The sequence below is a fragment of the Columba livia genome, chromosome 14 (genome assembly GCF_036013475.1).
Source record: "Columba livia isolate bColLiv1 breed racing homer chromosome 14, bColLiv1.pat.W.v2, whole genome shotgun sequence".
In the NCBI taxonomy this organism is placed as follows: domain Eukaryota; kingdom Metazoa; phylum Chordata; class Aves; order Columbiformes; family Columbidae; genus Columba; species Columba livia.
The window spans coordinates 10,506,541-10,522,167 of NC_088615.1; the positions used below are offsets into that span (position 1 = coordinate 10,506,541).

General features: G+C 41.7%; 1 protein-coding gene and 1 long non-coding RNA gene across 3 annotated transcripts in view; both read left to right on the forward strand.

Moving 5' to 3' along the window:
* The first annotated feature begins 387 nt into the window (after positions 1-387).
* Positions 388-7,396, forward strand: C14H5orf15 (chromosome 14 C5orf15 homolog). Its single transcript, XM_065029999.1, has 3 exons — positions 388-546; positions 3,475-4,073; positions 5,826-7,396. Exons 1-3 carry the CDS (start codon positions 447-449, stop codon positions 5,955-5,957), a joined length of 831 nt encoding a protein of 276 aa, XP_064886071.1. The 5' UTR covers positions 388-446; the 3' UTR covers positions 5,958-7,396.
* A 3,435-nt stretch (positions 7,397-10,831) lies between these two features.
* LOC135575417 (uncharacterized) overlaps positions 10,832-15,627 on the forward strand; it is a 32,291-nt gene continuing 27,495 nt past the window's right edge. The window contains exon 1 of one of the 2 annotated variants that reach the window (XR_010466152.1): positions 10,832-10,939. This is a non-coding gene — a long non-coding RNA (uncharacterized LOC135575417). The remainder of the gene's footprint in view (positions 10,940-15,627) is intronic. The other variant, XR_010466150.1, reaches the window with a different exon arrangement.

Sequence of the window (15,627 nt, forward strand, 5' to 3'; positions counted from 1 at the left end):
CGTCTGCCTAAGCCTTTGGGCTCCACCTTGGTTCTCTCATGCTTGGGACATCCGTGTTTTGGGATTCGTTTTCCCATGATCAGCTTCAAGGCTTCTCTCAGGGCTTGCACTGCCGCACATGAGGTGAGAACAGGAAAGCATTTTGCCACACGTCTATCGAACTCTGCACAGAGCAAAACCCAGTCACGCACATGGGCTCTGATGAACCTCAGGGCTGTGACGGTGCTTGGAGAACCCAAGCCCTAATGTCAACCTCTGAAGGAAGAAGAAAAACCCTTATTTCCTGTCATTGGGCCGCTTGCCCCGACACCTGAGGCGTTACCACTCTCCCCCTTTCCCGCCCAGGCGCATGCGCAGCCACTTCACCGGCGGCGTGGAGGGATCCGCCCTCCCGCGCGACGCCGGGGGCGGAGCCATCGCCACGTCGGTGCGGGGTGCCGGGGAAGATGGCGGCCGCCGGCGAGCGGGGCGTCTCGGCGGGCCGCGCTCTTTGCCTGCTGCTGCTCTGCGGTTGGGCCCTGGCGGCCCGCGGGCAGGAGGCCTCCGGTGAGCAAGGCGGGGGGGCGGGCCGGCCCGGGCCGGGCGGCTGTAAGGGTGGGGACTGTGGGCGCTGTGCGGCCGCCCCGCCGGTCTGTCACCGGACTCCGACTGCAGCGCGTTTGGGCATAAGGGCCGGTGGGGCCCGCCTGCCCGCCTGTGCGCAGGGCCTGGGAACTGGCCTCGGGAACCGGCCTCGCCCGCGTTTTGTCGCCGCCGTGTGAGCGGCGGTCGGGGGCAGCGCTGAGGGCAGAGCGGCCGCGGAAAGTGCTGCCGGCTCGGCGGGTGTGCGGGAGGGCGTCTTGGCGGGTGTTCACCTTGTTCTGCTGCTGCGAAGATCAGTTTAGCGGCCTGCTGCACTCATCAGACTTAATCTTTCGTTTTAATTATTCTAGTTGGGTACCTGCTTTTAGTGCCCCCCCCTTTCCCCACGCTCCCGAAAATAAATTACGTTTTTTTGTAGGTAGACTCCTAGTTAAGTCCTTTTTCTTTCTCCCACTTCCCTTCAACCTACAGACCAACTGTAACCAAGTGCTATCAGAAATACATAGTTCAAGTGCAGTGAATTCCGCTTTGTTTTAGATGGAGTATTGGTTGGGCAGCGAGAGAAGGGGAATTCCTGAAGGCTGTTCTGAGCCGGCGGTTCCTCTCTTGCTCATCGGTCAGAATATCTGAACTGGCTCTGTTTGTGTTGTCCTGCACCTGCTCTCATGGGAAATGAAGGAAGAGGTTCAGGATGTGGGATGCAAACCTGTAGGAGACAAAGAGTTTTTCACTTCAGAAATCAACAGAACAATTTGCTTTCTAAAAAGTAACTTTTCTGAAAGTGATTTTTGACCATGTTACATGTTTTTACTTACAGTGTTTAATAAGAGGGCTGTGCTGCTAGTTCTGTCCCTGTGACGGAACATTAATATCTCTTTCTGAAGCTGAGGCATCTCTGGAGTCCAGGCACTGCGTCTGACATCATCCAACAGTGTTGTGTAACTGTAAACAGCGAAACCACCCTTTATAATGCCAAATAGTTCCGGGTGGATATCATAAATCAGTTGTGGTGTAGTTGCTAAGCTGGCTTCCCCCATTAAAACAATAAATCACTTATTTTAGAAATCAGAGGAAGTTATTATTTCTCACTCTGAAGCTGCAGCATTAGCTGGTGGGAGTCCTTTGCATTTAGGCATATATCCTTCTAAACTTTCCATGTTAAAATGACTTTTAAGAATCATTGGAAGTGTAAGGACACATGCAGTGTACTTCTATAGGAAAAATATGCTTGTTTCTATTTCAATCAATTTAACTATTTTTAATACTTTTTGTCTATTCACTTGTAATGTGCCAACTAGCTATAAATTTGAAACTACCTTGCAGCTGCCTTTCCTCGTTTATCTCCACATATGCAATTAGCTGGCCTGACTGCTGAAGGGAGATAATAATTCCCTGAACTTGTTCTGTACAAGAGCTGAACAAGTTAACATTGGTACGATAATTCAGGCTAGTAATTTCTTCAACAATCATGAGTGTGTTAGACATAAAATAGATTACTTGAAACTTTAACAGAGAGGCACCATAATGTCTGATTCAAATGGGATTAGTTGAGTCTCTTCTGGTTCAGTTAATTAAAGGGCAGTTCATACTGGGAATGTGTACCATGTGAACAGCGAGAAGTCTGTTGTAACTGATCCTCTGTAAATATACGTTTCATGAATAACATGATTCAATGTCCCCTGTATAATATTTTACTTATAAGTAATTTGACACAAGCAGCTGATTGAATGCTCCATTTCTGGAACCTGTAACTTTCCAGTGAACTTGGGAGCTCTTAATAGGAGTATTCTTACTTTTTTAAAACAGAAAATTAAAGTTTGGCATGCCAAATACAAGGCAAGCATGGTTCCACTATTTTAAGTTATGTTGTGTACTGAAAGTCTAAAATGTCTTCTTGATTTTTGAAGTGCCTCCTGATTTTAATCTGGAGGTGACATGCTGTAGACATGAATAGTTTGCTCTTTGCTGTTTCTTTTAGGGTTAAAAAAAAATTGGCTCCTTATACATCTAGTTTTACCTTCCTTTGGGTAGAGAAGAGGGTGGTGGGCCCTGCATGTAGCTTTAATACTCACTTTGGTTTTTATCTGAAGAGGCATCCTAGCATTGGAGAGATTATGAATTTGCCCAAGGCTGCACTGTTATGTAGCACTTTCACTGACTTTCTCCATTATAGTAACTTGCTGCTGACAAAAGGCTTTCCTACAGGAGCATATGCAGTCAGATTGCCCTTTCTTCAGCTTTTTTTTTAACCTGTGGTACAGTAGTTTTGTTCGAGTTAATGTAAGGTTGGAAATCTTTTTCTGTTTCTACAAATTAAATTAAAGTAGGTGCCTGGGAAGAGATGCTAGGACCTTGTGACATGACTGAAGGAGACGCTGCAGTGTATTGTAATTTTTGTTGACAAAATGTGCAATGATGAAAGACGGAAAAACTTCTAACTGCAGGAAAAGCTTTAGTGAGAACATCTTCCTCAATAGACCTCAGCAAATTTTGTGACAGAAAGAGTCTGATGATGGAGAAAATACTAATCATGCATGATTGTACAAGGCATCATAAATCCACAGAGGGAGAGAGGACACATCTCTGAAGTTCTGTGTCTGGAAAATACGCATGCTAATGTTTTCAAGGACACTTTGGCATACTAATCTAGTAAGCATGTGCTTCCAGGCTTTAAGTCCTGTCCTACTCAAGACTTCTCTTTTGAAGCTGCTGAAGTAAAGGAGTGTGTGTTTCTGCACGTGAACTATAAAAAGTTTGCAGTGTGAAATATGCCCTGTTCATCATATGATTTCTTGTCTATAAAGTACGTGCCTTGCAGTAATTTTCATTTATAACTGAAGTGTTGGGAGAGGTTGGTGCCTTAATATTGACTGTTTTTCATCATTTTCTCAGACTCTGTGAAAGTGGAGATGCTTCAGAAAAATATTTCTTCTAAGAGTGAGAATGACACACTAAACAGATCCCGAAATTTGACAGATGGCTTGCAGAGCATAACCTCACCAAAAAAAGATGTGAGCCCAATAACAGCTAAAATCAGTTCCCTGACCACAGTAAAACCATCTACAGCAGGAGCTGGTTCTCTGCCATACGTTCCCTCTCACGTGGTGACTGCTAATCCTGTATCTCAAATGGATGTTGATGCTTCTGAAGATACTAGAATTGAGGAAGAAGATCTTCTAACAGATGTGAAAGACACACTAAATAGTTCACCACCCATCATAAAAGAAACTATGGAGTCAGATGGAATAGATGACTATCCTACTTATGAAATGACACCAAATGCCAGATACAACCCAGACCTAGAGCTGCCAGAAGACGATGATTCTGACACCATTAGTAATTACAATGAGGAGATAAAGACCCTTGATGAGAAGATAAAAGATGTATCTGTCACAGGGTTGGAAGAAGAAGACACCCATTTCTTTTTTCACCTGGTTGTAGTTGCCTTCTTAGTAGCTGTTGTTTATGTCACCTATCACAATAAGAGGAAGGTAAGTATGCTGGGGAAGGGTGAGAGAAACAGCTTTAGTATTAAAAGTGAAGTTACATTGTGTGTACACTTTTTTATAAAAGAGGAATTTAGCATTTTGGAGAACAAAATCATTGATCACTTAGTCTTTTTACACTGGTATGCAGATCATTACTGTCATTTTTATCTGTTCAATGAAAATAAACTTGAATCAGACATTTTCGATTAGAAGATCAATTAATTGATAACGTATGTAATCAATCAGTTCAGTAATGGGCACTGGCAGTGTCCAGCAGGAGTTCTGTCAATGAAACCTGAGGCACGTGGAGTGAAGGTGATTGATTAACTAATTTTGTTTCTGCACAGGATTCTAAGCAGCAAATTAAGGAAGGTTTAATCCCAAATGACGTGAGAATGTTCTTGTTGTAACTGTGGTAACCCTTGTAAACGTGTTCACTTTAAGGTGGGATTTAAGCCCTCAGGAGACTTGTGATATAACTACGAAGTTTTAGGAAATTTTTAACACTTTTTCCAGATGTAGAGAAACCCACAGTTAGTGTTTCCAGGTAATTGCTTTTTCAGTACAAACTAATTCTCTGTATCTCAGAAGTAGCCTGATTAGTGTTATTTCAGAACATATTGCTAGCATAGAAAATTAACTCCAGCCCAGCCAGACCCTGTACAGATGCATACACAAATTTACAATTAAATAATAGGTTATGGGTTTAGGTATGAGGAAAATTTAGTGTTTATTCTTTTAGAGAACACTGATTTGGTTGAGGATTTGGGGGCCTCTGAAAAGAACACAGCTAAAAAAACCGCAAAACTTATACTTTACATTACAGTGGCGTATCTGGAATATGCATTGCTAAGTGTTTATAGAGGAAAATATTGAAGACTGTGTTACATTTGAAAATTTAACTTTGAGGGAAGTTCAAATAAGTGATTAAAAAAAATGCCTTTGCTACATAAGTGAGATGATGCTTGTACTGTCATTTGGGTAATTGAAAAGCTATCTGTTGATATTACATTTTAGCATTCAGAAATAATTTGGGGAGCAGAAAATACACTAGTACTTTGAACACGTAGACAGTGGTACGTATTTCTGTGAAACAACGGTCAAATTAGTTTAGGTTCTCCTTTTTTTTTTTTACCCTGTGCCCACTTACACCATCCCATTTCCCCTTTTGTGAATGTAGTTGCCCTGTCTAGTAAAGTCAGTAAGAAACAAGGCTACATAGGATGAAGATAATAAACATTTAGAAATAAGATCGTGTGGGTGATTTATCATACAACCTCTTTAACTGCTCTGCTGATGTTGCTGAAGGGGGCACTGAGCTGTAATACAGAAAAAGTTTATCAAGTTACACCATTGCTGCTTCTATTGCCTTTTGTTTCAGCACCAGTAATACAATTAGTTTTAGTGAGTGAAATGCCAGGGTAGATAAGATAAATAAACTAACAAATGTCACCATCTGGGGATAGTTTAATAGCCTGTAATGTGCAGTACTTCAGAAGCTACACACCTGTCTTTACCGAAAGACTTAGGGGTTGAATGCTATGGTTTTGCCAAACTGCAGCCGAGGTTGCCCATGACTTGGTGACAAGGACAGTAGGGAAATGGGTGACTCCTGGTGCCATGTGTTATAGCAACAGTAACGCCGTTGCCACTGCCCAGGGGTAGAACCGTGATAGCAATAAAACTCTTACACTGTCTCTCAACCCCAAAATATTTCTGCATACCACGATGTAAGTTGGCTGCTTTTTCTTTCAGATCTTCTTGTTGGTTCAGAGTCGAAGATGGAGGGATGGCCTGTGCTCTAGGACAGTAGAATATCATCGTTTGGATCAAAATGTTAATGAAGCAATGCCTTCCCTGAAAATAACAAACGACTATGTATTTTGAAAGCACTGTGATTTGAGTTTGCTGAACTTAACACTCTTTGCCTGCCTAGTCATGTAATGATATTCAGGTATTCTAAATATGCTGCTTGTACCAAAATGAGATTTACTCTCTTTGACCTGGGTGATTTTGAGATTAAATCTTGTGCAAGATCAAGGGCATGATACATCTGTTTGCTACTTTGTTCAGGTTTTATATCAACTATACAGAGTTAAATAATTAGTGCTCTTTCCATTCATTAAGCATCATCCCTTCTATCTGGAGCAGTCTTAATAGTGGTAATACAAAAATAAGCATAAACTATTTTAGGCCTAATAAATTAATGACTTTGTCATTACTAAATCAAATTAATAATCTCTTTGCTAATCACTTTTATCATAAATCCCTCTGTACTGCAAACTTAAAATTACTTTTTTCTGTGTTTAAATCCTGATGCTGCAAACTTTCATCTGAGTTTCTTGTTTTTTTTCTTTTTAATTTGTTCTGTTTTCTTGTTCCATATCTCGATCCTCTTCTAGGCAGAAGAGCTAGCATGGCAACTTCATAATTTCTGGATGTGTTCATGCTGTAAATAATTTAAAAATAATTATGTATAAACCATTTTATTTCAGAAGTTATATGCCAAATATTTCTTTAAAATAGTCAAGATCTTTGTCAAGGTATGCAGCTTATTGACCGTTTTTTTTTCCTCTAACTGTATTTATGACTCTTTTATTATCTTTGTAATTAATGAATGGAAAATAAGCCTTGTATAATCTTACTAATATAGATAGCTGACAGGCTTTCAATAAATTGAAGCTTTCTGTTGAATTTTAGGACACTTGAGAAACAGTTATGTGATTTGCTGTATTCTAAATGGGAGAGGGCTGAGAATGTAAGAATAATTTATTTTGTTGTCATTCTGACCCAGGTAACAGGCAGATGAAAGTGACGGTGTGTGGGGCTGCCAGGCTGTGGTCAGCGCACTCTAATCTTTGACAAACATTTATGCATTCATGTAAATCAAGTTACTGGTACTGTAGGGTTTTTTTTAACGCTGTCCTTTGTACTTTCATTATTTATGTTTTTATGAGTTGTAAAATATAAAATCTTAGTTTTCTGTACATTCTGTTTGTGATTTAGTTTTCAGACCGATAAATATGTAAATAACGGTGGATCAGAACCCCATAATTAATGACTTGGTATTCAAGTAGTTACGTAACATTTTGGAAAAATCAGTTTTACTGCTGTTGGCCTGAGGAGTCTGGAGGCATGACGCTACCTTACGAATGGAGTGCTAAAAGTTCTAAATCCTACTGTTAAATGCATTCTTTTTGTAACCACAAGCAGTAAAGCACAAACAAAATATCCCAAAACTCTTTTCTTGCAGTAATTTTTATGGTATTTGGACTTGTATCACTTAGTATTTTGAATAAGGTTTTTAAAATAAATGACAATAATAAGCTTGTGGTTTTTTTTAAACTCTTTCACTGCTTGTCTACAGTACCTTCCGATAAAGAGCTTACTTCTGCTTGGGATTGGGCAACCAGTCCAAAACCGTCTTTTAAGCTGCTGATTAAATTCCTCTCTGTGTAGGGAGTGTACAGAGTTTTGTTTGATACATCTGTTAAATAGTGTGTTGGGTAGATAGCAAGGCTTAAATGAAATAATTTAAGCTGTAGGAATTAATAATTTCCTTAAAAAGTATTTTTTTACCTAAGTTGTATAATTTATGATTCTCATGGAAAATACTTGGGAACTCTTTCCTGAACATGCCCACGTTAAGGTGTAACACTGTTGTGGACATGATCCAAAGGGAAAAGTTACTTTGCAAAGCTCCTTTAGGATGTTTGAATGTTGGAATCAGAGAGAGGTAGGCTGATGGTTTTGCACCCAAGAAGTTCAGTAGCTGTCTCCTTAAAATTCATAAAGTGTAGTAGGTTTGACATGAGGTGATGGTATATTCGCAATTTACAGTGGTTCCTTTCAGGCTGGTAGTCCATTGTCACATTTGTTACCTTTTCAGACACTTAACTGACTATAATAGCTAGAATACTAGCTATTGTTTAAAAAATGTGGAAAATTAACATTGACCTACATTAGTAGAAATAAGGCATATTGTGTTGATTCCTGGAGTTCATAGCTGTGTTATCTTATTCCATCTTGGATGTCTTCCAGAGGTTTTGAAGCACAGTTCAGCTGAGCAACCAAAATGTTTTTCTTGCAGGTTTTCTGACCGACTAACAGTATCCCCTTTATATGTCAATATATTGGTGGAAAAATCTTGTGTTTCCTTGCCCTCTCTCCCTCAAATTCTTTGTCCTTGTGAAAAGACTGAGAGCAATTTATTAACTTTGCAGCATTCAAGATGTGCCTTCCACCAAACCCACTCTTTTAAAACCCAGTAACTTTTACTGGAGGAGAAATGCACACAGCTAAGAGCAAGATTGCTTTTTTTTCCTGAGATTTTTTGGGAAAAACTGTCAAAGGCTTAACGCCAACTCAACCTGCTGCTTTGCACTTTGTTTTGCAGTCATCGCATTTTCAAATGCTCTGCTGTTCGCTGTGCTGCGCCAATACTTGTCCCTCAGATTTAGTATTCATTAGGTGTGCCCAGCATTATAGAGACCTAATGGACTGCAACTGGCTTCGGCTGCACACAAAAGTGAGTAAATTCTTTTCTGCAGTGTTCATTGAGCTGTCTTCTCTGAAGATGTTCCAGTATGAGGTTGCCTTAGAGGAGAAAAATAGGATCTTGAGCCTTTTGTTCTTGGTGGTCATAATCAGGACTGAAATATTTGAGTTAGGTAGGTGATATTTGAGGTCATAAAATGATGGCTGGTGTGTGTGTCTTCTCTAGCAGGGTGCAGCTGTGCCTCACTTCACTCCCAGCAGTTTTTTCTGTGCTTGCTCTGGCTATTGTGCACATCGTCTTTATCTCACAAGTAAGAAAAATGTCTTTTAAATATTTAAACAAATATTGTTTTGAATAAGCCACTTCAGCAATGGTACTGAGGGCAGCTTATTTGAATGTTTTTAAATTCACAGGAAATTAACGTGAATTTGAAATCCTTGAAGTTCCTTAAACAGTGGGTTTCATTTGGGGAATTGTCTAAGCGGATTCAGTTCTCAGATGCTAATGTATTTTAAGTCCTTGGGGCGAATCTTGCTCGGTGATGTTGACAGTGATTGTAGCTGGCTGCCCCAGGAGATAGGTTTGGTCATACCCGAGCAAGTTTGTGGATGCATCTAAGCAAATTAATTCAGATAATGATGTTTGTGAAATGCCATTATTCTTAAAACCTGGCCACTGTTGATCTGCTCCCGTATCCAGCTACGCAAAGGCTGAGGTACCAGTTAACACTTGTTATTTGTGTCCCCAAAAGGCGAATGTTAAATAATGAGTGTGTCGCCGAAGGCATTTTGCCATCCAGTCCTTGCAATGTCGTGTGTACTTGCTCACCTTCACATATAACAAGATAATATCACAAAGTCAGAAACTAGTGAACTGTCACCTTCACCCAGGCTGGTGAGTGTGTGCAGCTGGGTCACGCTTGTGTGTCACTGTCATCCTGGTGGTGTAAAAAAGGGCCTGCACCCTCATACAGACCAAAGATTTGAAATGTCTGTGATGGCTTCAACACTTCTTTTTTCAAGGTTATATTTTTTGTTTGCAATAGCCCTTGGACTGTTGCCTGAAGAGGGGAAGTGCTTTGCTGAAGTGACTTGGGGAGTTGATAACCTGTTTCTTAATAGTGCCAATAAAATGGGAAAAGTTTCTCCTGATCCAGTTTTATAAGGGCTCCGCCAGCAGTGGGAGAGTGGAGCATATGTCATCCGCTCTGCAATAAAAGAGCCATTTGCTGATGAGGTAATCAGGATTGAACTACTGTTTTTTAATTTCTTTAATTGAATTTGCTTGTGGAAAATTAAGAGCAGGCTATCAAAAATTCATAAAGTGCTGAGATCAAATAGAGGAAAAAGCAAGCAGATTTATGTCAGATCTTACCAACAAGAAATGTCTTGATCAATTTCTTTACTGAAGAAAGGAAACTTTCTCCCATTAAGGTGAATTATGACTTCCATCAATATTCTGATAAAAGGAATAAAATATTCCTGAAGAGCTTTCTGATTAAACTTCTCAAGTTTAAAGTTGAAGCTCTATTTATGTAGGTTCTTGTTAGTGCTTGAGTTTTATGAAATGAGGAAGGAAATAATGAATAGGATAGTTTAAACAAATGATACATTTCATTTTTACTATCCAGGAAATGTATTTTAAGATATTTATAGTTTAATTTTCATTTAGCACCAGTGCATGTTATTCAGCTAAGGCAACTGTCCTTGGCTGCTGCTCAGCTGTGTACAGGGCGAACAGAGAAAGGTTTATCTGAGAAGGGTGGTTTGAGTTACGGGAAATTAATTTGCAACATGGAGATGAAAAATGTGATCTCTTTTACATTTAAATGCTACAGAAATAGCAGAAAGGGCAAAGGGATATTTCTGTATCTCTAACACAGACAATTGATATTAGAAGGAGAAGGGGGATGCTGTTACAGCTGTAACTCAGGCTTGGGAAATCTGCTTGGTTTTCGAATAGGGAGCAGCTCAGTTGCAGGCCAAGGTGGGTAAAGCATTTCTCGGGGATTTTTCCAAGTCACGGTCAGTTTAGGAAGCCTGTGATGAGCCACAGTGGGTGAGGTTTTATTTGCTTTCATTGCCTGTGAAAAGCTGAAGTGCTGAGCAGGGAGTCTGGCTGTCGGCTGCTCCTGCCTCAGCTTGCTGCCTACAGCTGGGGCGGGTTTGCTGCCCGGGGCGGGTTTGCTGCCCAGGGCTGGCTCATCTGCAGCTGGCCCTGCTCGGGGGGAGCAGCTGGTCCTCCCAGGCGGAGCTTCTGAGCTGGGACCAGTAAGGCGGAGGTTGTGGGTGGGATGGTCCCGGCCACTCGCTGGCCTGACTCTGGGAGAGGAGGCTCTGGCTTCCCTTGCCACGCTTCCCTGCTCTGCAAGGTAAGCGAGTTCCTTAACCCAGCAAAACAATTCATCTTTCTTTTAAAATCTTTCTTCTTGGGATGGTTTTCAATCATTTTGGGGCACTGAGCTGGTTTACCATGCAGGCAGACCAGTGCCAGAGCTGGCTTGGGGCAAGCGGTTAAAACAGACATGGGGACATTCCCCATTCAGTGGCAGCAAACTGTTAATTTGGTTTCTTGTAAAGCTGTTACTAAACTCTCATAAAACCAAGCGTGGTTTACGTTGTAGAGTCCAGGTGAGTGACTGGTCACTGCAGTTTCAACATAATGTTGGGGTTTTTGTTGCTGAGAGGCTGTATCAGCCTGAGGATTTGCGATTTCTTTTAGTTTGGGTTGTTTTTTGTGGTAGTTTTCTTGGAGGGAAAGTCCTGAGGGTTCCCAGTGCGGAGGCTTTGCCCCTTACGGGGATGCTGTGTGCATTGTCCCCTTGTGTCACAGCACCTGCATGGCTGTGCCGCTTCCTTCTCCTGACCCAAATCCAGACCGAAGCTGCATTCTGCGCTCCTGTGAGGCTCAATAGCTTTATGGACGTGCTAAATTCTCGTGTAAGGCTGATAGAGCAGTAATCTTCAAGGCCATATTTTCCAAAGCAGCAGAACTAATAACATCGTTCTTGCACCTTTTCTTTTACAATCAAGTGTCCCTTAAGGAGGAGTCCCTGTACTAATTTTTGTTAAACTTTTCTGATGTGAGGCATATGAATGTCCTTACTGTAATAAAAATTGTTAATATCAGAACTTCTCAGCTTCACTGTTTCCAGTATATCTAATTAGAAAGGGAAGGATGACATCTTTTCTGTAATTGGTCCTTAAATCATTATCAGAATCATTTAGCAGTCTCCTAAAACTTATTTTTAATTACAAGGTCTATTGCCTTGTTAAGTTATTAACACTGAAAACCACTAATCTTGACAATTTCCTGTCTTCATTGAAATGAAAATATGAAGGTCCTGTTACCCTTATTGAGGTGCACTCATTGAGGTTTTATTAAAGATTAAGTGAAACCAGATTTAATCATCTCTTACTATTCTGTAAACAACATTGAAATGGATGTGATTAAGCTATTGAAGGGGGTTAAGAACTGAAGTTCAGGTTCACAGATGGATCAAGGACACTGAAATCCTTCAAACTGAGATTACATGAATTAGGGGCTCTTGCACTTGTTGATCACAAAGCTGATGCTCATTACCACTAGCTCTGCAAGGCTGTGGAATTATGTTGTATATTTTTGTTAGCACTTTACTGCTTTTCATCTGCCAGTGTCACGTGGTGACTGCTGGGGGTCCTTTTTGTCCCTGCATTTATTTACTGTTTGTCAGAGGGGAAAATGGTTCTGCTCTCCTTTTCTCGCCCCTCCACCCAGCAAGTGGGACACACAGAATAAAACTAAGTATCTATATGAAATAGTTCTGCATTACAAGAAGCTGTGATGACTTACTTAAGGATTTATCTTTTAAGGTTAACTCATGCTTACTCTTAATAGTTCTTTTGAATTTCCAAATTGTTGCAGGGTGACTGTTCTTGAGCTGCAGTCAGTGGGGCAAGGAACAGCTGATTATCCTTTATGAAGGTGCAAAGTGTTTTCAACGTCTACAAGTTGTCCTCGCAGTATTAGCTGACAAATTCTACCAGTTGATCTAGAATAGGTTTTAATTCCTAATGCAGGCTGACTGTGAATCCCAACAGCTGGAATGCCAGATGTTCAGAAAAGGAGAATTATATCCCACGTTGTTTGAGGAGGGAAAGAAGGTAGAAGTAAAGGGCATAATGGCATCACGCTGAAACTAAGCCACCATCTCCCAACCACTGAAGTCACATTTTCAGTATCATTTATGGGAAAGATTCTCTGCATTTGAATAGTTGTTCCCTGGAGAAGGAAAATAACTGTCCTTGATCCTACCTGAGTACAGAGGGTTTGGGCTGGATTGTACCACAAAATGACGAAAAGGCTTTGTGATATGCTATTTTAGCAGTATCGGGGTGGCCTGAGAGGCAACCTTCTTTGGGGCTCTTTGTTATTACGTTTAGCTTAATTTAAGATGTGTAACTTTATCCAGGGGTGGCTGTGTCGTGCTCACACGTAGCAGTTCGGTGACTCTGAGGGAGGCAGCAGCACCTGAAGAACTTTCCTGTGGCTTTGTGGTTTGTGATAAGTTGTTTAGCTTTGACCAGAAAGCTCATTCTCCTGCCTGAAACCAAATTAAGATGATTCTTCCAGACAGTAGTAAGATGTAAATATTTGAGAGTCCCAATATCATCCTGGCATTGAGTAAGCAGTGGAAAGCCCTGGAGAAGCTATATATACTTTATATACTGCACGCTCCAACTGTTCATGGCTGAAGCCTGTGTGACAGGCTCTTCTGCACCATGTCACAGCTGAAAGGACAATCTTCTGGAATGCCAGAGTGGTCCAGACTTTCTCCTTTTGCCAGCTCCATGCCTGACTCCTCATTCTAGAGGTCAAGAAGATGCAAGAGGTTGAATGTGCTTGCCCAACTCTCCCTCTTCCCGTGTCTTTCGCAGTCACGTGTTGGTGCGACGGATTTAGGGGAGTTTTGCTGACTCAGGAGGTTTATTTATCTCCCTATTCCAGAAAAAGCCCCACACTTGTCACTTCTCATTTCGATGTGAATTTTATGGGTATCACAGTAGAAATGAGTTGTGTTGTGCTGCTGGGCAGGTGGTAGCTGTGGGAACAAGAGGGTCCTGCTGTCATCCATGGCACTTGCCCTGCTCCCTGCCTGCAACTGCGCTGCTGGGTGAGCAGACTAAGTATTAAATGAAAGATCACAGGAAGAATTCAGTGGTGAGGCAGAGGAAGGTATTTTAACTGGCAACCAAGCTTACCTTGCTGGTGCCGTGAAACCATCACTACTGAGAACAAATTCTCTCTAAGAAATACCCAGAAAAAAATAAATCATCAGTTTAGATATTAAAATAATTTGTTTTTCCCGGCTCTTCCTGACGCTGCCCCTCTTTCGGAGAAGCAGCCAGCAGGGGGGAGTGTGACTGCGCCGTGCAACGCAGCCTTCCAGCCGGCAAAACGCTGGGGAAGCGTAGAGTGCGTTCAGAGATGAGCGTTGGGAGCCCTTCAGACACAAGCTGCCGCGGGGACACGGGCGGCCCGGTCCCGGCAAGCATCCGCCTTCGCTTCCAGCCGCTTGCCTGGGGACCGAGGAGGGCTGGGGCTGCACCTGCACCGCGCGGGCTCTGCCTGCACCCGCGGTGCCGCGTCCGCGCTGGTGCGGCGCTGGGGTGAGGCTGGAGGGGCCCCGGGAGCTCCTCTGCTCTGCAGGGCAAGTGCTGGTGTTAAGGACGTAAGACCTATGGGGAACATAAGACCTATGGGGAGAGGCTGAGGGAGCTGGGGTTGTTTAGTCTTGAGAAGAGGAGGCTTAGGGGTGACCTCATCACTCTCTTTAACTACCTGAAGGGAAGTTATAGCCAGGTGGGATTGGTCTCTTCTCCCAGGCAGTTAGCAATAGGACAAGGGGGCATGGGCTTAAACTCTGCCAGGGGAAATTTAGGCTGGATATTAGAAAAAAATTCTTTACAGAGAGAGTGGTCAGGCATTGGAATGGCTGCCCAGGGAGGTAGTGGACTCGCCGTCCCTGGAGGTTTTTAAACTGAGATTGGACATGGCACTTAGTGCCATGATCTAGTAAACGGACTAGAGTTGGAGCAAGGGTTGGACTCGATGATCTCTGAGGTCTTTTCCAACCCAGTCGATTCTGTGATTCTGTGACAAGGTGAACTGGGGTGCTGTCCTGTAGCTCCGTGGTTCGTTCCTGCATCAAGGTGTTTACTCCCTCTTTTAAATTTAATTTTAAACTCCCCACCATACAAAAGGGAAATTTTCCTTTGGATACGTTCTTACATTACATCCCCAGACCTATCTTTTTCATTTTCTCCTGCAAAGTATGAGTCTCTAACATCATGAGCTCTTATATATTAATCCATCTGAGCTATAGTAATGTGTTTCTAAGAATAAAAATAGGCTTTAGACTAGTGAGATGCAGCAAAACAACCTCCAGGTTTGAAATCACAGAGATCTTCTCTAACCCTGGGGAAAATAAATCTGTTTCCTCAACCCAACATACATTTCTATTATTGTGCAAGAGGAAGACACTGGAAAACAGAGACAGCAATCTCCCCGAATGTTACTGTGTGGTAACAGAAAGATATAAAAAGAAAAAATGTTGCTAATTATGGGATTATAATATGATTAATTTTACCTGACATGATCTGACCTTTTATAGAGCAATATACAAATGATTACTATGTGCTTGAGTAAATATAGATTTAAAAATATGTCACCCAAACACTAGTTAATAGATTAATTACATGCATGCTGCTAATACTCATTTCCTTGTTGAACTTGGTGTCTGAAAAGCGGTTATTTTATATCTGTAAATAGTTTGTTTACCTAGTTACTTGCTTAGCCATTTCTCCTCCCAATTCCACACATGTGCAGTCATCATATAGGAATTGCTAATGCCTGTGGAGCTGAGCTCTGTTAATGTTTGAAGGGCTCTGATGGACCTCTGAAGGATGTCAGTCCTGGAGAATATTCCTTTCGATGCTTAATGCAAATAATAAAATTGAATCTGAAACCTAAACCACTCACTAGATTGGTGCAGTCATTATCACACCTCTTTTCCCAAGA

Excerpts from the sequence above, each read along its gene's own strand:
- C14H5orf15 (XM_065029999.1), top strand. The coding sequence starts at position 447 with ATGGCGGCCGCCGGCGAGCGGGGCGTCTCGGCGGGCCGCGCTCTTTGC. Across the intron at positions 547-3,474 it reads CCGCGGGCAGGAGGCCTCCG|ACTCTGTGAAAGTGGAGATG; the intron begins GTGAGCAAGGCG and ends TCATTTTCTCAG. Across the intron at positions 4,074-5,825 it reads CCTATCACAATAAGAGGAAG|ATCTTCTTGTTGGTTCAGAG; the intron begins GTAAGTATGCTG and ends TTTTTCTTTCAG.